Raw genomic sequence first — 26,918 nt, forward strand, 5'->3', positions numbered from 1 at the left:
ATAATATGGGAAAAAAGAATGTAATATTAGTAAATTACGATACAAGTGCGAAAAATAGGAAATTCGAAACGAGTGGCGATAAATTAAAACACGACCGAAGGGAGTGTTTTAAATCGACACGAGTTGCGAATTACCTATTCGCACATGTATCGTACAACGTTTTACAGTACATTTGGCCCTTTAAATGTTTGACACAGTAACGTAATATGCTAATTTTCGCACTAGTGCAGTAAAGTAGCACCATATGTACTGTAAAAATTGTTACTTCATAACTTCGTCATTTCTGAACCGATTTTGAAAATATTTTTTTTGATTGAATTTATATATAGACAGATTGGTCCCGCTTTTGTCAAAACTCAGTTCTGATGGTGGGATCCATGAGGAATCGAGGGGAACTCTATAAATGTTAAAGGCATAAGTACTTACATATAGTGATTTTTGTATTTTCTTTAACAAATCAAGCACGTACATTTAAAAAAGTGACATTTGATGAAGTGGAACTGCTGATGATGATAGAATTTAACTCTTCAACGACACATTATAGTTCACGTTTGGCGATTTGTCCTCTTCGCTGTGTTTGTTAAGCAAATTAATTATATTTTTATGTTATTTATTAAATAAAACTTGTGTTTAGGTTTAAAGATCTTTATTTATCATAACAATACATTTCTGACACAAAAAAAAAAAACATTTTTTAATACTGTTGCTCAATAAGTGCTACGTAGCTGTTTAGCGTGCGGAAAGTTGGATTTCGCGAACTGTCTGAATGGAACGGAATAGCTGCCGAAACGCCTGTCAAAGCAGAGGCGTTTTTTCTTACTGCAAGAATGTTTTAAGTTTCCAAAGGCAACATTCGATATTGTTTTCATACAATTTAAATATACGATACCCAAATAATCGTAAATAACAATACTTAATAATAGTATAATATTTTATATTTACAATTGTTTCTGTCTTCTAGAACATGTATAAAAAAGTACGTGTTGTTTTTCTTATTTTTTCGCAACTGTATTAAAAAACGTCGTTCGATACACGTGCAGAAATATCATTCTTCACTCGTCCCGAGTTTTCTCGGATATCAAGGTACTCGTGTTGTAATGACATACTTTCTGCATTAGCATCGAAATGTACTATTACCTCCTTTTCTACATAATTAGGCGTAGGACGCTGTCTTTTTAATTTTATTGTATGACATTCAAAATCAACAATAATCTTTCTTTCACCGGTCTCCCTCATAGAAGTCGTTTTTTTTTCTTAAAAATTATTGAATTTAAATGCTGAAATGTCCATAAAACACGAATGTCATTATATGTATGCCTTTAAGATTTGAGGAGTTCCCTGGATTCCTCATGGATCCCATCATCAGAACTGGGTTTTCCCAAAAAGGGACCAATCTGAATCTATATACGTACAATCATACAAAGAATTTTCAAAATCGCTCCAGAAATGGCGTAGATATGAAGTAATAAACATACAACCGAATTGAGAATATCCTTTTGAAATCTTGAAGTCGGTTGAAAACTACGACGATTGTATAGAGGGTGTGTACTTTTGCCGCTGGGTGTACGAGTACGCACGTAAGTATGTATGTAGGTACGTACCGTGCGCAAGTGTCATTTATACTTATTTCGTGTCTGTCATTCGCCTAAACAGCTCATAACGACGATGCCTAAAGGGTTCATACGTGACACTTCATCTTGCGCACTTGCATCAAAATGTGCTATGGTGGTTGTATTCGCTGTAATAGTTGCATGGCATGGCTGGCTTCGTTTGCTATATTAAACAGATATGTAAGGTTTGCAAAATAGTAATACGGTTTATTGTGTTACTTGTTTAAGGCAGGTCACACAGTCCCAGAATATTGAGAATATGACAAATTAGTGAAAAAAAAAGTCTAATTTGTTGGTCAATGTTATAATCGTGTTTCAGTATAGCTCTTGTGCGAATGGAACGAATGATGAATTTCATACATCGGTATAATATAGCGTGGCCAGTTTCATGTCTATTCTATACGCGACTTGTTGAGTTGAGTTGACTTCGGTGCAATGCCCATGAGTCCATTCCTTAATTTTGCTCTAGTCAACTCCCATCCGCGACGTGTAAGTCGTCGTCGCTGTCCTCCGTGGTCGGGCTGCCTATATCCGACGAGTCGGGAGTCATGCGACGCCATTTTGCGCGACGGTTTTGAAACCACGTTTTGACCTGGAAAATATAAAAACTATTTTTGGTGTTTTTTACAAATTTGGAAAGTATTCGCTTATTCTCTGATATGTCTGTAATACCTTGTGTTCCTATTTGCTGAGTAAGAAATCCTTAGCAATTATGTATTTTATAACCTGTATTTAAGTATACATTAAAAGAATGATCTAAACTTAGCGGGGAGTTTAAGTAGCTTAATGAATCATGATGTAAAACGCTACAAAACCAGTTATTTATTTAAGGAATTCTCTAGTCGATCTAACAGGTGGTAGACCGCGAGCCAGTTGTCATCGCCTCCCGTTTGATACTTTGTCAAATGATAGTTTCAGATGATGTTGTTAGCTAAAAATATTGTCAGCAGCGGTTATATCGCGGTGGTAAGAACATCAGCTGGTCGCATGAACATGTAAATAATAAGCGCTATACCTTGTATGATAGCAATAAGAAATCATGAAACTTTGCATGTAGCATTTCATCAGGCGTTAACGCCTGAAAAGCAATCAACGGATTACGCAATTTACACATGACGCATACTTTGCCGCACATAAAGTGGTAAGGCGCATATTTTTTACATGTTCATTTTACAGCTGACGATCATTCCACTGCGATAGAACCGGCTGACGGTTTTTAGGGTTCCGTACCAAAAAGGTATAAAAGGAACCCTTATGGTGCGATTCTGTCCGTCCGTCTGCCTGTCACATCGCTAAATATCTCGAGAACCACTTAAGCTATCGAATTGAAATTTGGAATAGTTATGAACAATGCTAACTCAGACATATAGAAAGTAATATTATTATTATTTTCTCCTTTATTTATTTATTTTCTCAGGCTAGGATTTTTAAAATATGTATATAAAAGTAAAATATAAATATAATATAATTATTATTTTATTATTAATTATGGGAAATGCCCAATATGAAGAGGGGGCAAAATTTTAAAGTATAGTGACTAGGTTAAGTGGCATATCATTTGAAAGAGCTCAAATTGTACATTCCAAATATTTTTTTTCCTTTTTTCTCGTAGAGAAAAAAATGAGTTACCTATTATGGAAAATGTGAAAAAATTACCATTCCCCTCCCCTTATCTCCGAAGTTTACCGACGAAAAATTATGAAATTTTTACATGACATTAACATTACTATAAATTTTACACGAAAAATATAATCAGACCTCTATCGTGGTAACTTTTTTTTAATTACCAAAAAACTGTTCCGAATTCAGTTTGCAATTTAACCAACTTTACGTGTGTTGATTACACCTGAAATTTCTATGAGATTGCATTTATTACACCTTTTTTCAAATAACTGATCAATTTTTGAAATCGGTTCACATGATAGATAAATTATCCTCCGAAAAACCAACATAGGTGCATTACATCGCGCAAATTAGTTAGACAATTTACCGATAGATGGCGTTGTACACAAATATACTTAATATAGGTACTTCTGTTCAAAAGTCTTTCGCCTTTATAGTTACACGAGATAATTCAAAGTTTGTACGGAACCCTCGGTGCGCGAATAAAACGAACTCGCACTTGACCGGTTTTTAGTTTAAAACAGCATTTAAACTATCATCAGACAAAGTATCAGCCGGGAGGCGATGACTGACGAAATATGCTCCAGGCCCGCGGTCTATGGCGGCTGCTGTTGTTCGCCTCTCTTCCAAACTGAGGTAATTGCAGTTGCAACTGGCGCTGAAGAGTGAAGCTGGTCTCCAGGGCAGGGCATTGATCTGCGAGGCGCTGAGCCCTCTTGTTTCTGCCTGTTCCCTATAATCAGCTTCACCTGTTGATACTGAGGACAAACGTACTTTCTCACTTGTCAATGGCTCAGTCGTAATCACGAATCACGGGTTAATACCAGTGCTCGAGTTTCGCTCGGGTCAAGGTGCGAGTCAGCTGGCCTTAAAACTGCACTAGTTTGCATGGTGCTAAACCGTTCTGGCTTCCCCTTAGGTCTGCCTTATCTTATACCCAAGGGAGCTTAGACTTTAAAAAAAACTGTCTCACCTGCCTGTCGCTGAGCCGTAAGCTGGCTGCCAGCGCTCGCCTCTCGTCCGGACTGAGGTACTTGCTGGCACTAAATCTGCGCTCCAGAGCGCTGGTTTGCCCTGCGCTGAACCGTACCTGCCCCCCCTTACGTCTGCCTCCGACCCACCAAGAGCTCCACCCAGGCGATACTGTGAGAAAAGATTTTGTTTAAATATAACAACGATAGGTAAGTACTTACGTATCAGGACGAAGACAGTATTAGGTATAGTTGAAACTTTTTAAGCTGACCGTTTAGCACTTTAAAGAATATTTTGTCATCAATGAGATTGTTCTTTAATGTTTAAGGCGACCGCTAATAATAAAAAACCAAGTAACATAAAATGCATATAAATAGCTACCATCGTCTGTAGTTCACAGGCTTAACTCATTAAGGAAGGCATTTTGTCACTAAAACCGGCACAACGCCGACGGCTTACCTGTGTACCGCTTTCAATGTCCAAGTGCCGTTATCGAATGTGCTATGCTATTGCAATTTCATGCTTGTGAATTTGAGAAGATGGTAGCTATTTGTACACATTTTTTGTTACTTGCCATTATTTGTTATTGGCGGTAGCCTTAAACATTAGAGAACAAGTCATTGTTCACAAGATAATCTCTCATCTTCTAAACGGTCAGCTTACAAAGTTTCAACTATACCTAAGAGGCTGTGTAGGTATTGTGTAGGTTACATTGTACAGTTGTACATTAGTCTCATAGCTTAGTTTATCAGTCACAGTCAATAATCGTACAAGTATTGTGTCCAAATTAGTTTTCTACAGATAAAATGTGATATGATAACAAAATAAATGACATTTCGATAATCCAATAGGTACATGTAATTATTGGTTTTTATTTAATCATCAGATTTTTTTTGTTAGGTACACACTTTACATTCACATTCATGCACTTTTATTATATTATACTAAGAAATGTTATACATTTAATAAGTAAGACGATTTAGGAGGGATGGTCGGCCATGTCTTATTTCTTAGGGGGTGGGAGGCAGTCTTGATAGTTATTAGGTACGTAAGATCATAAAACCGGCCAAGTGCGTGTTCGGCCACGCACAATGGAAGGTTTCGTGTACCTTCATACGATATAAAAAGCCATACCAGCTAATGGGGGTATCTCTCCAGGCACTTACTTATACGTTACTTCAATCAGAAGAGAAGTTTTTTGGAAAAAGCTCATTATGGTCAACCGATGGTCTTCAAAATAATTCTTACGTAAAAAATATTAAACAAGGGGAAGGCTGCAAAATCGTCAAAAGTAAAATCTCAATTCAAATTAATGAATGTCTTATCGAACTTTAAATATATCTTTAAAGAGAGAGCTCCTCTTCACTTTCACTAAGTACTGTGTGTACTGACGGCTAAAATCGAGAATAAAACGCAAATTTTTGATTACCATACCTATCATTATAGGCACCTACTTGTACCTATGTGCATGTGCACTCAGATTTCAGGCAGCAGGTAGGTACCAAACATTACGTGATTTTGATAGCATTCCTGAACCTCTATTACACTCTTATCTGTAGTAGCTACAGCATAATAATCTATTTTTTATTTATTTAAAGATAAATACTTACTATCGTTTAATATGTCCAAAGGTATGGATTACTTTTGTTTATCCATTGAATTGTACGAAATCGGAAATACCTATCTATCATTTTATAATGGGCCGCACCTGGGTTCTGCTATATCTATATTATGTAGTTATCTTAACTCATCCTTAACCCTAAGACCGCCAAAAAGACGTCAACAGCCTGCTACAGCTATGCTACAGCCCAATATCAACCTTCCTGCATGCCGATAAGGTTCTCGATGACGCGCCGCAAACGATAGGCATGGTGTTCAAAGGTTTAAAATGAGGTTTTCAAAAGATAATGAAAATGGCATCAATGATTGGACGGCTAGCTAACAAATGTTTATGAATGAGTTCTTTCCCGGTTGATGACTTGAAAACTGGCTATAGGAGATGTATAAGATGTTTTACTTACCAGCAGCCGCTTCGATAGTGGATTATAGTACACTGGCCACACAATCCCCAAGAAAACAATTTAAGCCATTTCCTCACGGTTGAGCATTAGGTACCTAACCAAATTAGTTATGAAACTATATTGAAGAACAAATATCGAATGAATATTAAATTTGTGTATTCCCATTTGTCCCCACCGCACGTGGTCGCTGCCATCAAAGAGACGGGAACGATGTATACTAAATTACCTATTCCCACCTGTGCCTAGCAGGACAAATGGAGGAGGAGGGATGATTTGCGATTATTTGTACGGCAACGTTTCCGCAATGCCTAACCTAATTGACTTGCTTATTGTTAAAAAAGACGCAAACCGTAAAAAATTATCTATCTGGTCATAACTACATTTGGGTGACTACCGTTTCTCAATCCACCAGCAGCCGTAGCTAATTTTCACGAAGCTTCAGGACACATCAACCTTTATGCGTCAAATCGCTTGGGAAGAAATGACTGACGCAATTAGTTCTCCTAGGCCTACATAGAATTAAGTTGTGTGTATTATGGTAGGTAAATGCGTGTAACTTAACATAAACCACGCATTAATGAGTGTTCCGTTCAACAGTGTGCCTATTAACTCTTACCTCTATTAAATCCATATGGTTGCGGGACATACGGTAGTACGAATCTATTAGCAGCTAGTTGACTTCTCAGTATATGGTCCGAATTCAGCATAGAGTCACTGTAATAGCTGAACTGCCTGTCAAACGCTGTGTCTTTCTTGTACGGCGGCCAAGGAAAACTTAGTTTTAGGGCTGTTGGATAAAGTGGAAAAGTGTTTCTCCTGTGTTCCAGATAAGTTTTACCATATTCTAGTTCTTTTTCAACCTCGCAAATCACATTAAATTGGGTTTCTTTCTCGATTCTATCAAATCGAGCTGCATCGTTCAAGCCAGATTCTAGTTTTAAATTGTCAGCTCCGTGTTGGACTGGTTCGTCTCGGGCGGAGCACGTTAATGGCTCTTTTGGTTCACTGCTAATGTTCTTGTACGGTTTGGCATCTTTCAGGATGTCTTCGATGAAGAACGAAGCCTTCTTCTGGCGACACGCACACATGGTGGCGGTGTGGTTGGCACTGCCGAATTGTTATCGTGAACGACGTTATCAGTAGGACTCGGTAATTGATAGCTACTTATTAAATGGACACGCCTAATCTGGGTGATGATTAGTGGTATGTGATAGGTAGATGGAAGCGGCTATAGATGCGTTACTTTGTGGATTTAGTCATCTAAATCTAAGTTTAGTCAGACCAATAACGATTGAATATTAAAGTATCTCAGAAAAAAAAAACTTGCATTGTTGTCATCCGTTGTAAGTAGGAAAATGTGGAAATGATTTCACAGCCTATTCATATGTAGACAGGTAGATGTGTTTATGGCACACATGATGTATCTACGCATTTTATAATTTTACTATTAGGTACTTTGACGCAATTTAGTACTTGAACATGTTTTTGAGAGTTTTGATGGCACTCAGCGCTCAGTGATTGCCTTATCAGCGCAATCGTTAATTAGTTGAGCTTATTAGCTTTCAGGCTTTTAGTTTTGACAGCCTCGGACATTTAGATACTTACCTACTGGAAAGGTTGTTGTGAGATAGACACCTACCCACATGAATTTTTTTTGGAAATGTACATGTGCAGTCTTTTTCAGTCATCTTTGAGACGGAGTGAAAAAAATAAATCATTGAGATACTTTACGCAGTACGGCTGCAATTAGACTATGATTGAAATGATCATATACAACGTGTTACACCAGCTAACATCATATACATCAAATTTGTTAAATTACACCGTCATAAGTTTATCATTGGTGATCGTTAGTGCAGAAAGCTGCAATTTGGCATGGATATATAAATCAATAAAGCCGACAAAGTCGTGCAATAAAATATTTTTTTTTTTTAGGGTATTCCCCTACATGTAAAGTGAGGGTGAGGTTTTTTTCACGTAAGCAGCTCGAACAAGAGTAATTTGATGCTTAAAACAGTACGCGAAATCGCATTTTGTTCACTGAGTGAGACAAAATAACATTCAAAACCTTAGTTTTTAATTGCGTGGAATTCTGACGTCTCCTGGTGATGTCAGGCAAAAAATACTCCTTAAATTTATGGTGCAAATTACAAGCCAAAATAAAACATCGGAAATACATCGGGACATGATCATTTTTAATTTCAATCATCATAATACTTTATTCGTAAAACAATGATAGTTTAATTTTAAAGTGCACTATTTCGACAATAGAAAATATCAGGTATTTTTCTGGGGTAAAAAAATATTGTTACTGGTATCATTCTAATGACTTTCATATATCGTAAACCTTTGGACTAAAATTATATTTTTTATAGTTTGTGAATTGAAGTGAATTGGTTTATACCGTAGCAGCTCCATGTATCCTCCATACGAACCCTGTTTTTAGCATATCTGGCCACTGCGATATAATTATAATAAGTGTCTATGTCACCTGCTTATTGTCATTCTCTGTATTTTCCTAAAATCAAATCGTTTTGACGTAGGTAATTCGCCGTTTGTGCGACGGAGGCAACGGCAAGCGGCGTCCATAGGTGGGAACAAACGTCGGGTCGCTGTGTTCCACTCCAACCTATGGCCGTCGCTCGCCGCTGCTGCCGCCGCACGATGTCGTGACCAAGCCGTGAGTGTGTTCTCCTTACATCTATCTACCCTCAATTTCAAACAAATTGCATAATTGTTTACGTCATGACTCATGTCATTCGGCTTTCAACAGTTTGAACGTGCGAATGTGTTTGAAATTACGTTCAAGGGTACTGCCCACTTTGAAAAGTTTTCAGTCAAATAAGACTTCATGCAAGAAATATTAACTTCATATAATGATAATTGATAATCATATGTACAGTAAAAAATGTTCACTATCCCTGAAACGTCAAATTATGACAGCTGTCCGAATTCCACGCAATTAAAAACGAAGGTTTTATATTCGAATGTCATTTCAACGTGCGGAGCCCAGCGAACGAATAAAACATGGAAGACTAACTTTAAACAAAATATCAGCGTAAAAGTGGCCCCAAATATATACTCATAACATAACGGACCAATTGCAACTCGTCAAAGTTTAGGTCTTATTTTCTTCGACGAAACCTCGTTTGACCATGATTAGTCAATTTAAACCACCCAAACTACGATTGGTCTATTATAAAATGAGGCGCTGTGATTGGCTGTAGCGTTGTCACTTGAAAATACATGACAATGGAAACCGACTCTAAGTAGACGGTTTCATGCAATGTAAAACATGTTTTGAATGCAATATTTTTGTATGATAATTTATTATTTTATTTTAAAGTGTATTAATATACAGGCTTATTATTTGTTCGTTTGTCGCACGTGTTTAAAGGCAATTAAGCCTCCAAACCAATTAATACATTCTATCGTTCATCTTATAGGGTACCTACGATGTTTAGTTAGGTGGCAGTTTAGCATATGTCAAATTGAAATTAATAGTATAAAAATAGGTTATTGTTTTTACTATTTCCTCGCATTCTTTCCATATTTTTATAAATACTAAATACATACTTTAACACGAGATACTAAATACATACTTTAAAATGTACACATAAAGAAGCGCCGCGCCACCTACAACGACGATTCGTATTCGTATCACAAATAATCAAAACAACAACCTGAACAAATTTAAAAAGAAAGTTTCTAAATATCAATAGTTGTTTAAAATGCATTATATCATCCCCATATAAAACCTGTTTTGATCAAGAGAAATCAAAATAATATGACCCTAGCTAAACTATACGTGGAAGTTAATCCCATATTTTTTCCAGTGTTTCCTGTGTACCGCTGTTAAACTTCGGCTTTGTGGGAAGTTTCCTTAATGTACGGTAGTACTATTATTTATTCTGTGGTATTGGAAAGGTGGTGGATTGGAATGGAAAGGTCTTTCAAAACGAATAGGGGTCTTCAACAAACATGTTTTGAAAAAGTGAATATATTCGGAGATACAAATATATTAAAAATCGTGGAAATAGAGCTTAAGAAAGGCTTTTAATGAAAACTATAGCGGACATGATCAGTTATGCTGTTTTTGAGTTATCGCAAAAAGTCTCCTCTTCATAGTAAAAATCCGTACCTACTTACAGTTAAACGTTATGAGTAAAACATTTTCATTGGCATATTGGTATGAGTAATACCGTTGACTATTGGCAGTTTTAGAACGAAAGAGTAAAAAATTAAAAAGAAAAGGCAACCCCGTTAATTTTATACTCATATTCACTCATGTACAATGCATTATGTCGTGGTATACTTCCCTCTTAAAAACTAAAAGTCATTTTGGCGACATAGTTTTCTGCTGCGTTACCTATTTCGGTGCAGGATTTAGCAATTTTATATCCTTACCCTTGGGCCAGAAGTCCGCGCTCGCAATGGTCTCCAATAGTGGCCGCGGCACTTGATTATGGAACCTGGTCATCAAAATTTGCTGCTAGCTTGCGGACTATACTATCAACCGTTATAATATTGGCCACTCATCTTTGTCGTGCGATGATATATAATTTTAGTCCATATTTCTTCTCTACTTCTTCATCAGCGAGTATGGTGCGCCCACTAGTTGGGCATACGCCTCTCCAAATCTCCTCCAAGCAGCCTGATTTGCTGCTTCTCTCCTCTAGAGTGGGCCGTCTGTGGGCCTGCAATCTTTTTGATATCATCCTCCGATCTAGTTCGAGGTCTGTGATTTGCTCTTTTTGAACGAGGCCTCCACGCAGGACCTGCTTGCTCCAAGTCCTATCAACTCTGTGACATACATGGCCGGCCCAGGCCCATCTCAGACTTTCAGAATAGCAATACGCCCACCGATGTCTACCTACTACTTTAATCCATCGCCAGATCTCGTTTTGGATTCATTCGCAGAGTGATATCCCGCGAATACTGCTTTCCATAGCTCTTTGTGTGAATTTGAGCCACTTCATTCCGCAAGTCGTTAGCGTCCACGTTCCACAAGCGTAGGTCGTATGGAATAAAATATGTATTAACAATTCTTTATTATACTTAATTTTACTAAAGTTTTGTAGCAGGTATATTATATAAAAAGACATATTTACGGCGTGGGTGTGGACATTTTTGCTTCAAGAAACGTCACTTTTGACACTGACATATCCGATCTATATCGTATCTAGAACTAATATTTGACGTATCTTAAAGTTCGAATCGGGCCGACAGTTTTTCTTAACAGCTATCAGAAAAATATTCTCCCATTTAAAGATTTTATTTTCAAATTAAAAAAGTAAACACAAATTCCGACCTTAAGACACTAAGAATAGAGTTTATGAGTCAATGAGCTCCGTCCCATCAGAAACCTGTGTCATGTCATCTCGTTGGCAACTCGGCTGGTTTAGGAATGATGTATTAGTATTAGAGTTGAATAAAGCCCAATGACTTCTTAAATCGCACGGTTAACCTCCCCAGGTGGGCTGCGACCAAATAAAAATAGGCACAAAATCAATACAATGCTTTGCAAGATAGATTAGTGCTGAGACATGGTTGACGTTATCGATATTTATATTTATTACTTTTGTTTAAATATTATGTATTTGTAATTTACAACTTACCTACCACTAAAACTTGCAGAAGAGAATATAGTTATATAAGGGGGGCTAAGAGCTATCCCCGGAAATGTTTAACGATTTCAAAGAAACCTGTCTAGTTACCCCTAAGGGCAAACAATTATTATTATTTTTTATGTTGTTGAAGCGCTGGTGACCTAACGGTAAGAGCGTACGACTTGCAATACGGAGGTTCAAACCCCGGCTCATACCAATGAGTTTTTCGGAACTTATATGTACGAAATATCATTCGATATTCACCAATCGCTTTTCGGTGAAGGAAAACATCGTGAGGAAACCGGACTAATCCCAATAAGGCCTAGTTTACCATCTGAGTTGAAAGGTCAGATGGCAGTCGCTTTCGTAAAAACTAGTGCCTACGCCAATTCTGCCAAGCGGACCCCAGGCCCCCATGAGCCGTGGCAAAATGCCAGGACAACGCGAGGAAGAAGAAGTTTTTTTTATGTTGTTGTTTATGTACTAATACTATCCTACATACCAAATTTCAGCTTCCTAGAACTTCAGGAAGTACCCTAAGGGTTTTGATGATCATCAGTGAGTGAGTCAGTGATGAAATCGGAGTTTTTTTAGATATGAATAAAATCTGAAGTATGAGAGATGTGCAATTTTGTGATTTTGGACCCAAGACGTCCTTAAAATTACGTCCAAAAGAGAGGTATGGGCATTGTGAATGTCATCTCGCTTTGTGTGGTAGGGCACAGCACAGCGGATGTCATTCCAGACCTAGAGCAGAGCCCAACTGGGGAAGTACTCGTACCTCCACCTTACAGAAAACCGCAGCCAAATAACACTAGACCCTCCAAGTGGCCTGCATTTTTGACCTTCGTCGATGAATAGCTTCCATTCGCCCAGATCTAGTAATAAGGATTTAGTATCCCTCTAGCGTCCCACGGTCCTAATATTAGCACAAACTACTTCCTATGTGTAATATTAGTATTTAAAATGAACAACAACCATAATCTAGTTTGGTCTAAGAATGATTTATTCATCTGTTTCATCATAGACACAAAAACATAAAAGTCAAAGACAAACTAAACATACTCTACATCTCCCTTTTCAACATAAAGTAAAATAATAAATTGTAAATGTAAAAAAATTAAAAAGTACTACATACATAATCGCCGAGATGCTTAGGAGGCCTAACATCTCTGTTAGATCTTGAAGCTAAATTGGGAATATATGGTCGTAAATAGTTAATTAGGCCTAAAAGTCTTTGTAAGTCTGACTTGTCATTGGGTCTGTCAAAATTAGTTATAGCCTTAATTGCGTCATCATCAGGTTGGACTGTACCATTTTCAAATATTTGCCCTAAGTACTTAACTTGCCTAATCATGTATTGAAACTTCTTTTTGTTGAATCGAATATTGCATTCCCTTGCCCTTTCGAATACTTTAGATAAGATGTCATGCATTTCTTCCTCAGTTTCTGAAAAACATAGCACATCATCAATATAGTTTACAACACCATCAATTGAGCTAAAAATGTCAGATAACCGTTTCTGAAATACTTCTGACGCTAATACAATGCCAAAAGGCAAACGATTAAATTTATAGGTTCCAAACATTGTGGAAAATGTGCAATATTTTGAGGAACTGTCAGTCAAAGCAATGTGCCAAAAGGCGTCTTTCAAATCAAGTACAGAAAAATATTTAGCATTCTTAATTTTCGCAGATAAATCTTCAATAGTAGGAATGTAACAATAATCTTTTACTATTGCGTTGTTAAGATCTTTCGGGTCTAGGCAGACTCTTATAGACTTGTCAGGTTTTTCGATCACCACTAACCTGTTAACCCATTCCGAGGGTTCCGTAACTTTGCTTATTATGCCGAGACCCTCAAGTCTTTCCAACTCTTCTTTTAATTTTGGCCTTATTTTTAGAGGAACTCTGTATGGAGGTTTGGATGTAGGTATAGTATCGGCTTTTAATTTTATTTCATACGGATCATTAAACTTGCCCAAACCTACAAACAAGTCTCCATTTTTACTAATTAATTGTTGTTTTCTATCGTCTCTAGCTTCTATAGATGAGACTCTTTTTACTAAATTTAAACGAACACACGTATCTCGAGATAGAATCGGCGTGGTGTCATCTTTTCCAGCGATGCAAAACGTTTCAGGGTACATCTTGCCGTTTACTTCTATGTTGAATGTTGCTAATCCTTTGACTTGCGTTTTGTAGCCATTCCAGCTCTCGAGTATCGACATAGTTTTCTTGAGAGGAACGGGGTGTGAAGATATGACCTTTTCATAGATGTGTACTGGTAATATGTTGACATCAGCTCCTGGGTCAAGTTTGAATTGAACGGAATTGTTTCCAGGCAGTATTACCTTTTGGAACCACGCCAACGAGTCAACAGACATATCTGACGTAACAGACTCTACATAGTAATCGGAATCATCTTGCAAAATTACCTCATTTGATGTGACTTTACGGGAACGACACATTTTAGCGAAATGATGTCTCCTCTTACAGTTGACACACGTCTTGTTATACGCCGGGCATTGACCGTAGATATGAGGGTATCCACAGTTTGAACAGGTCTTCTGGGTGCTTAAAGGCACAGTGACCGCATTAACATCGGGTTTGTTGTCAGTTATATCCTTAACATGTGCATTCGTGATCTCCGATATTCTCAGCGATGACATCACATCGTCCAGGGGTGGGTCTCCTTTCTTTATCAGCTTTTTTTGACAATCCGTGTCACTCGAACCTAATACGAGACGGTCCCTTAGAATTTCATCTTTATTTTGGAAATCACAATCATTGCATAATTGTTTTACGTCAGTCAGATAATTGTCAAACGTTTCTCCTATTTTCTGATTTCTATTATAAAATAGGTACCTAGAATGAAGTATGTTCTTCTTGGGGTTGCAGTATTTTTCAAATACCTTTAATGTATCTTCGAGAGTTTTCACATCTTCCGATTTTACATCTAGCGTGTTGTAGACGGTAAGAGCCTCCTCACCAATTAAATTTAGCAATAGTGAGATTTTTCTTGCCTCTGTCACTTCAGAAAGACCCGCGGCATTCAAGTAGATGTTGAATGATTGCTTGAATTTTCTAAAGTTCTCACTTATGTTCCCCACCAGGGATAACTTGGAAGGTAAATTATATCCTACCGACTGCGCCATGTAATATTAGTATTTAAAATGAACAACAACCATATCTAGTTTGGTCTAAGAATGATTTATTCATCTGTTTCATCATAGACACAAAACATAAAAGTCAAAGACAAACTAAACATACTCTACACTATGAAAGTTAAATAATTATTAAATGAGAGTATTTGACTTGTGACTGCCACTTTTTCTTGTACGGTCGGCCGCTAGAGGGCATAGCAAACTAACAAGTCCGGCTCCAAATCGTTAACCATGTTCCGAGGCTAGCTCTCCGTCTATAAGAGTGAAATGCTTTTCTCCTTTTGCTGTTAAGCCCTCACTATATAGATTAGTTATATCGGGCTTTTAATTGGATTTCTTAATAGAAATTGACAAAAAATACAACAATAAAACCAAACGCTACAAATATTATGACTCTTCGTGTGATTTTACAAAAAATAAAACCAGCCAAGAGCGTGTTTAGTCGTCTATTACAATGACGAGGCTGTCTTGATAGGGGTATTATTAGGTATCATGTAACAAGTAAAAGGGGTATCTTTGTAGAGCTTTGTACGTCTTTTCAATAAGAAGATAACTCAGACACACCTTAACCGATCATGTTTGCTATAGTTTTTAATAAAAAAACTTTATTACCTTCACTTTGACGATTTTTTCATATCTTTTGGACCCGTGGTTCTAAAGTTAGAGGTTAAAGACATTTTATTTTTCGGTGTGATTGTTTCAGAAAACATAAGAACATTATTAACACACTCTAAAAACACAAAGACCTATCCAATGACATAGGGTAAGATAAAAAAATTCTTCTCCATTTTACGTTTAGTTAAGCCATAAAAAAAATTTACTTTGATGACATAATCGTTTTATATATCCATGCCAAATTGCAGCTTTCTAGCGGCCTAAGCCGTGGAAGGACAGACGGACAGACATACGGAAATAGCGAAACAAAAAGGTTTCCAAGTTGACTACGAAACCCTAAAAATGAAAAAATAATATGATGATAATATATATTTCACAAAAAATGTGCGTATTTTTAATAAAAATGTAAGGTTATCGATAGTTTTAAATGGTGACATCTCTATAATTCCGTAGGGCTGTCAGCTCTAAGTAATCGGCCATTATCTATATCGATTCAGCCGCTGTCCACCGATTCTCGATTCCGCCTACTGTGTTATTTAGAGCGCTTATTACCAAAGTCAAGCGTACATTGCTGGTTCCTTTAGAATGTTAAGTACAAAAAACACAAAGAGTTTTTAGTAGGTGATTTGAATAATTAAACGTAACCACTATTTACCATTACCACCAAGTTGTTAGCAGTAGTACCACCAAATTTTTACCTCTGGAAAAAGGTGGAATTTTTTGTCCCAGTAGTTACCACCAAAATGTTGTTAGAGTTCAATACTAAAAAAACAGTAGTAATTGTATAGTATACCTAAATATAGACTGATTTAATAAATAATTATAAGTCGATTGTGATCGAAGTGTTTCAATAAACTGCCTTAAACGTGATCAAAAAAAATTACTGTTTTACCGGTGCAAGTGCCAAAACTAAAATAGTTAAGGAAAGATTAACGTTTAGATGAAATGTATCTTATTAATTATAAATTGAATTAATTGTGACGTTATAGATCTATGAAACCTGGGCCTTTCGTTGGGGGCATTTACGCCGTTACGTAGCGCAACGTTGTATTTATACACATAGAAGCATCGTTGATAATGGCGTAAGCGCCATCAAGAAAACCCTAATCGACTTATAATTATTTATTAAAAGAATACTTTAATATTTATACTATACTATTTCTACTGTTTTCATTAGTATTGATCTCTAACAACATCTTGGTGGTAACTAATGGAAAAAAACCCACCTTTTACCAGTGGTAACTACTGGGGAAAAAAAGGCCACTAGTTACCACCAAACCAAATTGGTGGTAACTAGTGGGAATAATGTGAATTAAATGTGAGTCATAGTCATAGGTATTCAGGTCCAAATATGCTTTATTAGCTAAAACATTAAAACAATGTCATCCTCTCTGTCATCTCCGTGTGAAGACTTGGGAGTCTCGTGAGATGTTCGCTTGCGCGCTCACTCCGCAATGTACTGCGTGTAGGTAAAAGGGGCCAACAATCACGGCCCGCTCGGGGTTGTATCGGCGGCTAATGAAGCGATCCCTGTAATTGATTCCCGCTCTGTTGCTCTTTGTATTGCGTTACAGCGTGCAGCCAGTTTCATTCCAGCTCTAGCTTTGGGCCGTGGACTTATTCGACTTGTTTTAATAACATTACAACGTGAATTTGTAAAACGAAAAATTATTTCGCAAAATAGACGTCTAGACATAAGATCTTAACCCCTAGTGTAAATTTATTCGATACCGTGACGTGACGAACACGTTTGCGTTAAGTCTCATTTTGTATGGGATTTAGAAGCAGCGCGCAAAGCGGGACGTTTTGGAAACTCAAAATCCCATACAAAATGAGACTTAACGCAAACGCGTACGTCACGTTTCGCTATCGAATAAATGTACACTGGGGGTACTTGTCTAAAAACAAAAAGTTATTACGTTTTTGGTTGAGAAAATCGAAAAAAGTGAAACATAAGTGTAAAATGTGGCTCCTTCATAGCTTCCCAGTACTCATTTTGAATCATATATATATATATATATATATATATATATATATATATAATGTCAGGTTAAAATAACTCTGCGCAGAGTTTGTATTGACAGAGAGTGAAAGTGCCATCATAAACGTCAAATTCATTAGATAACATGATGTTTATTTGTAGATGAACTTCCATACTTCGTCACTTCAAAAGTTCAAAGCCTGTGCTATAGTTTCAGTAAAAATCCGTTATTAATATCACTGTCATGAAACTCACGAATCACAAATAATAAACACGGCCGAAACCACAGAACAGCAAAAATAATAAAGGCTTCATTAACCCTCGCTGTTTGAGCTAAAATTTAGACAAAGCGGGTGAGAGGGATAAAAAGGGGTAAAAATGCCCGGCCAATTAATTAGGGACAATTAGCCCTTCCTGCTGCAACAAAAGGTGGAAAAACTCTTGCCATTAATTAAAGGGGCGCTTTGTGCCAAGAGGTGGAGTCTGCCGGAATGATTTATGTTATATTGACTATAAATATGTCCAAGTTTTGATTCCATTTTTAAAAGGAAGGTTCCTTGATTCACTGAGGCCCATACTAATTTTTAAATATGAACTTGATTTGATATTAAGCTCACGGCATTCGGCCACCTGTACCTACCAACAAACTAAATTTTAGAAAAGTAACATACATAAAAATAATGTATAGCCAAGTCATATCTGGAAGTCTGGAACTTGAATTATATCCCAAGTGAACTAGAACTTAGTACCCATATAGATTTTAATTATTTTGCCGGCGAAGTCAACAACGACGCATATGTCGCATATTCCTATTATTGAACTTGGCTCTCATTTTCAATTTATGTTTTTGATAGGATATTTAAAGCTATTCACGACTTTATTGTTAAATAAACAAGAGCGTATAATGCCTGGAGCAGGATTAAGATTTTCTGAAATCCGTTATTGATTTAATTTAGATATTAGTTACATTACTGGGAGCGCGAGACAATTGACCCGATTAGAACTTTACGATACGTCAAAAATTTGCTAAATATACGATACAACGTATCTTAAAGTTCGTATATCGCGTTGTCCTGGCATTATTGCTCCATAGAACCACACCTTAATATTACCTAACGACAATTTTAATATAGCCATAACAATGAAACCTCTTATGTACGTTAATCGAAAAGCGCTAAAAGTTGCTAATGCGGTTGAAATAGTTTGGCAATCAGTTGCTAAGAGGGTGCAATAATGTGCCGATGCCGAATAGCATTTTATTTCAAGAAATCAATTAAGGTGTTATTTTACAGCATATTTCAATACATTATATAGACGAAGCTCTCAGTACATTTTTGATTTCGGTACACAACAACATAACACACAACAGGACAACACTGACAGTTATCCTTTCTACAAAACTATTATATACTCCGCCGGCAGCTTTGAATATAATCCAATACGTACACAATTACCCGCCAGTTAAAAGTGATTGGTCAATAAATGTTTTTATTGGTTAAAATAGAATTCTGTATGTCAAACTTCTTAAGTTCATTTACAATATATATATATAGGCCAGATCTTAGAATTGATCATTTCATGACGTGGAAATAATTTCATTAAATGACCGGTTGAACACATCATGAAAAGTCAGACATGGTAAGGATGCCATAAAGTGATAATTTATAAAATGGCTTTTCCTGACATTGTTAAATTATATGATCTGTTATTATAATCAGAATACGTCTCCAGTAGGGCTAAGATTTTTATTTATTTATTTTATTTACACAAGATGGTCGGCTCTTTATCATTTGTCACCATGCCTGTCACATTCTAACAAGTATGTAAGCGCAAAAGTGACGGGCATAGTGACAAGTGATAAAAATGGAACCATGCTGCCACTTTGGCGTTGTCAAAATACGCACTGTACAGTTGAGCTACTAGAACGGCACAATACACGTGGGGTTATTGTTGAGCTTTATATTTATAGTTAGGCTTCTATAGTTATTATTTAACAAAACGGGACTTAATCACGTATAATAAGTTTTTAAATTTACCTCCAAAGAAAAATAGGTAAATCTTTGTTACACTTCATGCGCTGCGATTGCTTTACTATACCCCCAGGACCATGCACTTCGTATTACGTACCCAATTGTTATTCTAGTCTAGTTTGTTGAGTAGATTTCATTTAAGTATATATTTTCATTTTAAGAGGGAAGTATAGCACATACTCGTCTATACATAGAGAGTAAATGTTTTTCCACTTCTAAATATTTTACGTGATTTTTTTAGTATGTTATAGGTATTATATAAAGCTGCAAAATAAAAATAAAAATATTTTATTAAGCGGAACCTGTAAACCTATCTTATTATGCTGAAGCGATCAACATCAAAATCAAAGTGATTTGTTAGAGGAAACCGTGTTCTCCCGAAATGGAATTTCATAGAAAATGTACCGTTATTTCGTTAGGATCTCAAAGCTATTCACCCTTCTTAATTTGGTTGGTAATTTACACAACATAACTATTTATGGTACGCGTACTCATTTCTATGATCAACATTGACAATAGCAGCAACAATGAAATCACAAATAAAATGTTGGCTTCCATTCAACTGTGTCAAAATTAACTTTAGTATGAAAATGAAAATGGAAAAATGAAAAAATATTTCTTAACACTAAAAATTTACAATTTCTAAAAGATTAACTTTGGTACCCACACTAGTCATGCCTGTATCGCGGGGACCAATAACTGTAGGTAGTTGTAACAAAGAGTGTACGTATAACCGGTTGACAAATTTTAATTAAATGTTAGGTTAGCTAGGACTAAAATTCTAAAACTACACAGGTTTATAAGCTATAGGAAACTAAACTAAAAACAATTTAAATTCAAATTGTTTGCATCTCAAATTTCAGTAATTTCTAATTTGTACAATTTTCTCGGTTTCGTATGGAACAATTTTTTTACTGTCAGGCTTAATATAAATCGGCAGGTAATAAGTACAGTTGCGTATCTTGTACCACCAAAAAAAGTCACCCATATCTATAGTATATAATACCTATAAGTAAATACACAGAAAGTAGTAAAATAAACGTGAAGATGGGAAAGGATCAAAGATTAGCCACAATACAAGTAAGTTCGTTTGAAACATTTTCCCTTTGAGATTATGATGTGGATAAGTTCTTAAACTTAGTTCGATATTAGTATTACAGACTGGTTAAATATGTCACCATCTCAATCGCTATTGATACTGTAACAGAAAAGTACACCCTCACCTCACTACTACATGTAGTTTTCAAGAATCACATTCTAGGCTAGGTAAATTATTCTAAAATCATAAGGGCTTCAATAGGTGGTATTACTGCAATGTTCTGCCGCCAGAGTGCAGCATTAGCACATATTTTAACCATATTTATAATAACTTATACATATTATGTCTTAAACAGTTTTAGGAAAAGTTTTCACTTTAACATTGATAGATCAAGGCAGTTTGTTTAAGGCCCCATACGCACTATGCGGCCAGCCGCGTGCGGTTGCGGCGGACCGCTTAGTGCGTTCAGTATTTATGGTTGCGGCTTCATACATTCTTAACCGTCATGCGGCTGTCCGCACGCGGCTAGCCGCTTAGTGCGTACGTAGCCTAAGGCCTACTGCGAAAATCGAAATTTTTTTATCTGCCTCTCGCTCGAATATGCAAGAGTGATAGAAAAATTAGCATAAAATTAGCTATTATACTAGTTTTATATGAATAAAAACAATAAATAACGTTTAGAAATCTAGAGATTAAGGAATGGATTATCTACAATCGAGTGATTAAAACCTTTATCGACCAATCAATCAGTAATAAACATGATATTCTTGTTTAATAATCTTCTCATTACTTATCCATTGTCATTATGAAAAAGGGATTATTATGGTTTGTGAAAATAAATTAGTTTGTAGAAATATTTACAAGTCGTACTGACCAAGGTAATTCAGACACCGCAACGGAGCTGGCAAAACCGTGGCATACAAGTATGATAGTTCTATGTTAGGGTTGGCGGTTATGGTGAACCATTTTGCTTAAACTTTGTACGTAGGATTAATAAAATTGAACGAGAATCTTATTGCCCCTCTTCTGGTATAACCCGGCTTAATTTACTATCAAAGAAAATATATTAAATAAATAAATATTTTTTTAAAGGACATTATTACACAAATTGACTAAGTCCCACAGTAAGCTCAATAAGGCTTGTGTTGAGGGTACTTAGACAACGATATATATAATATATAAATATTTATAAATACTTAAATACATAGAAAACACCCATGACTCAGGAACAAATATCCATGCTCATCACACGAACAAATGCCCTTACCAGGATTTGAACCCGGGACCATCAGCTTCGTAGGCAGGATCACTACCCACTAGGCCAAACCGGTCGTCAAACATGTCAATATCAATGTTAAATGCGTTACGTGTCTGTCATGTTGTTTGTGAAATTACCTACGTTTCTTTTTCGTATATCTCTCAAAAATTAATAATTTTTATTGCTTGAATAGATTGGGGCCTGTTTACTCGTACATATTTAGTGTTTCTGCTCGGACGATCGATATTCTAATTATCATATGCCATTTAGTTTCCTTAAATGTATTTATAGCCGTAGCCATACTAAAACAGCTTTTGATTACTTGAATGAGTGAGACTATTTTTGCCGCTGTCGTAAACTGAAAAAAATAAATTACTTTCGCTATTTTCACTCACAATTTAACTGTATCAAAATAATTCATGTTAAATTGCAACTAAGTGAGTGTTATTGCATAATATGAGTTCATGTAATTAATTATTCAGTTATTGTAAATAATTATTACTAATCTAGGATGAAACAGGAGTACCTATAATTGATGATTAAATGAACTTACCTGTACTTAAGTGAAGTTCTATCACAATCATACAAACGGCCCGATGCGAAGAATGAGATACGATAACGATAAGTTCTGGTTTAGATAAGTTCTCATTTAGATATCGTTTGTATGTCGTATAATTAACAGAAGCAGTCGATTCGGGCAACCAATGTCACTTTGACGTTAGAAATATCGCAGATAGATCTTATTGGGATCACAACGGAATCGAAATAAACGTCAATTTGGACATGTCCTTTAGTTATCGATCTTTTAAAGATCTTTCCAAGGTCTTAAACGTGTCTTAATCATTCTTCGAATCGGGCCGAATGTGTTTCATTCGAAGAGATTAGTAACCTTTTCCCACCCACCCGAGTAATTAGATTACACTGGGAGTATACTCTCAACTTATGGGCCGATTCAAACTTTAAGATTCGTCAAATATTAGGTCTAAATACGATATGGATTGAATATGTTGGGCCGTTAATGAGCAATAGCGGTCTGTCCTTATCCAAGAAGGCTAGTTGCGGTGTAGTTTTTATTTAAATTTTCTCAACTGTTCTACTTGATTGAAGTGGAACGAATATGCGGGACTAATGGAAAATTCGTGACCGTAAGTGTAATACTTATGTAACCAATATTTGTTTTATTGTGATTATTTTCGCACATCTATTAAAAAACCTCGTTTATTGTTCGTGTTCAAGTGTCAATATGTACTTGTCTCGTGTCTTCGCCTACGGCTCATAAAATATATCTCGGGACTCGCCCTTAATAATACACTTTGCACACATGCAATAAAATATATTAATCTGTAGGTACGACATGTTTTTAACTGAATAGGATTGTTAGTTACATTTGTCCCTTGAGGTCAATAAGTTACCGGAGGGCCTACCGCAAAGCCGGTTCGAGGTAGGTCATCAGGTCTTCGTAGGTACTTAGTTAGGTTAGGTTATTGTATAAAATACCGGATTATATAGATAGCCGATAACATTGATATCAATGTTTGGAGATTAATAGTATTGTCATCGAATGTAATTATCCATAGATAATTAATTACCTATGGAACATTAACTAATAACTGATAGGTAGGTACGAGTATAGTTTTATTAGAAATAAATATGCGTGCTTAATGATAAAGGTGACAAAAATTTATTGATAGGAATACCTTATTATTAACGATAGGTAATCATAACCGTAAGGATTAAACAAGTGTAAAAATATGTATAAGAAAAAATAATAAAACTGTTAAGCAATAAACAAAGATAACCCATTATTCTAAAAGATAACGTTAAACAATCTATTACGGGCCAGTCTTACCTTACCTATGTATAATCGACAGATTGATTAATGGCATAGAATTATTAAACTAAAATAAAATGTATAATATTTTGGCCAACAAATCTTCATTCTAAGCATTTTATAAGAGTACATTACGATACAAGTGCAAAAAATAGAAAAAACGCTACAAGTGGCGATAAATTAAAACACGACTGAATTGCGAATTAACTTTTCACACATGTATTATACAACGGTTTGCAGTACATATGGCCCTTTAGATTTTCGATATAGTTGCATAGTAAAGTAGCACCATATGTGTTGTAAACTAATTTATGTAGCTCATCTAGTAACACCATTTTTTATAACGGTGATGACACTCAAAAACTGACAAAAAATGCCAACATGATGTGCCTCATACAGACGTTTTTAAGCTGATTTTATTGCTATGGGAAGATTAAGTGAATAGGACGCTTTACTAGCTAGTTCTTAATAGTTAATTCAAACATGCTTTTAAGGCTTAATTCCATAGCCAAAATGGCAATAACGGAACCATTATAGTTTTGCCATTTCCTTCCTTTTATTCTAGGAAATAAACGTTTATTTGGTAAATATACTAAAAACTAAACTACAAAACTTAAAAACCTAGATCTAAAAATAAATAAAACTAGACTTAAAATAAAATAAAACTATCCCCCTGCGGCATGGTGCCGTAGATGCTAGCAGCATTTCCTCGCTGTATCGCAAGACTAATATACTAGGAAATTGACATAAAAACTATAACGAGTATTAATAAATTAAAAATAGAAGTATATTTTGTGAGCCGTTGTTGTGCACTTGATACAATCATGTGATGATTACATACCTAAACGTGAAAGTGGCTTTGTAAAAAATTACTCCATAAGTTGAAAATATGAAATAAAGTTAGAGGGTAGAGACCAGATTTAAAAAAATGTGTATTTTAGAGATCATTGTATTCGACGATGACGAAAAATGACTACGGCATGAAAATATTAAGTGCCATAAAAATATGTTCCTTCTGGGATTGCTTTTTTGTATGAAGATACGGAATCCTTCATAGTGTATTATTAGATATGTAGTTGACCGTTTTTATAATTGATTGCTAGTAAAATGTGAGGTAATTAGAATATCTCACAAACAGTTTTTATTAGCTTTAATGTTCTTATGCTACCGTGACTTTACTTTGTAAAAGTAAAGCGCTGTATTACACATGTTGTTTATCTGGGGACATAACTAATATACTAGGTACATAATGATTGATTCTCTTGTTTTAGACATTCTCAAGTTTATAGTATTTCTACATTTTTAGAGTATACTTAAGTACTACTTAAGGAATATAATTAATTGTAGCAAACTCATATAAGACAACACTTATACTACACACACATTTACACTTATACTTTTCTGCAAAAAAACAATTACAAAAAGAACAACTCGTCCAACAGTAAGGCTACCAGAAGTTTGACATTGGACGTGTTCTCGAGCGTATGCGTAGATAACTTACTTTCTATACACCTCGCTCGTACTGGCGTATAGTGTATAGAAAGTAAGTAATGCAGACGTTAGCTAATATGTCAGTTTGACACTGCTAAGGCAGTCGTGGTAAGGCTACAGGTTGTCCTAGGGCATGGACCCCGTGACACCAGCCGCGTTGCTCTCTACGGTATCGCAAGGGCGATACAATAAAACGTTCCTTCCTGCCAAACGTTTATTTGTAAGTATGTAGGTATAAAGTAAAGTGAAGTTCAATAGACATTGCAAATAATGTAAACAAACCAATTTACCTTCATTACTTGGTAATTTCGCACTTTTTAAGGACAACCATGACCTTATCAACAGTTAATATATTTGTTTAGTTAAAATAAATGTTGATTGAAAACAACCTTCGCACGAATTCTAGGTTAAATTTTATGTCAAATTCTAACAAAATATGTCATATTTGTTTACATTATTATTTGAAATTTCTATTGAACTCCACTTTAGATCAACAGGAAGTATTAGGTTTTAGAGTCCCAAAACAGCAAAAATAGGCAGCATTTATTGTAAGTTCATAGCTACAGATTGATGGTTTTCGGACTTTTCTTATTACTTGGGCTATCTACAAATTTGGCAAAATAATTTAAAATGTTAAAGATTTTAAGTCTTGAAATACTTCCAAAGATTACAATTTTTGGTTTCTGATGGAATATGCAGCGGACCTACTGTATATCTGTTGATTGCGTTGGCTTAGGAGTTTGGTGTTTCATTGCCTCAAGGGACAGCAGACCCTGAGAATTTGATTTTATTTCAACTCGATACCTTGATGCGTTGAAGAGAAAAAGGGCCATAGTTGGATCAAAAAGCAATATTATAAGGGTTTTTGCTTTAAGGTATGGAACTCAAAAACTAAAGTTCTTTTATTAACGCAACAGCTGTTAATTTAGAAGACCTGAGTTGTTGTGAGTTGAGGGCTGAGTCAACCGTTCAGTGGCGCCCTAATTAGAGGAATAGTGTTTTCTAATAAACCGATTATTTTCTGTATGAATCCGTATATTAATACTGTTGTCCTATTGATTCCTCAATTTTTGGTCCTTGTCACACAAGTAGTTATATTTTGCTTAGTCAACTAAACGGCAAATGGTGGCCCCATTTTTCCGTTTAGTTGATAAATTTGATAAAGTCACATAGATCGAATATTGGGAAATAAGTAGGAAAACAATATTAATATACTGGTTTATACAGAGAGTAATTTGGTTTATTAGACAACACAATTCCCCTAATGAGGGCACCACTGCACGGTCGTCTCAGTCTTAACTCCTAACGATCTACTATGTTTGTGTCGTAAACTTGTTTCCTTATTATAATTTCTACATATATGACGTATATGTGGTAGGAATACTCAATAATAATAATTATCGCTACTATCGCTTTTGTTGTTATAGTGCCATTCCGTCACCCCCGCTTCCATACATACATACAAACGTTTAACAGCTCTATTAAGTATAACTTATGTTTTATTGCTGTTTTTATTGATCGTTAACTCTCTGTTTGGTATCGTTTCTCCGAAACTAAGTTATAACTTAAGGTTTTAAGAGTGTTATTGTGGATTATGGTCCGTAGTTATTTGGGTGTATAATAAATATGCTGTTTTCTAAATGCTAAACTATGACCCTATAACAAAAACATC

The 26,918-nt window shown here is 35.8% G+C and overlaps 1 protein-coding gene across 1 annotated transcript; it reads right to left on the reverse strand.

The window, feature by feature from the left end:
- Positions 1–1,898: 1,898 nt before the first annotated feature.
- Positions 1,899–8,379, reverse strand: LOC133534494 (homeobox protein DBX1-B). Its single transcript, XM_061873647.1, has 3 exons — positions 6,843–8,379; positions 4,207–4,376; positions 1,899–2,202 (listed from the first exon to the last, which is right to left on the reverse strand). Exons 1-3 carry the CDS (start codon positions 7,312–7,314, stop codon positions 2,080–2,082), a joined length of 765 nt encoding a protein of 254 aa, XP_061729631.1. The 5' UTR covers positions 7,315–8,379; the 3' UTR covers positions 1,899–2,079.
- Between the last annotated feature and the right edge of the window lie 18,539 nt (positions 8,380–26,918).

The sequence above is a fragment of the Cydia pomonella genome, chromosome 2 (genome assembly GCF_033807575.1).
Source record: "Cydia pomonella isolate Wapato2018A chromosome 2, ilCydPomo1, whole genome shotgun sequence".
In the NCBI taxonomy this organism is placed as follows: Eukaryota; Metazoa; Arthropoda; class Insecta; order Lepidoptera; family Tortricidae; genus Cydia; species Cydia pomonella.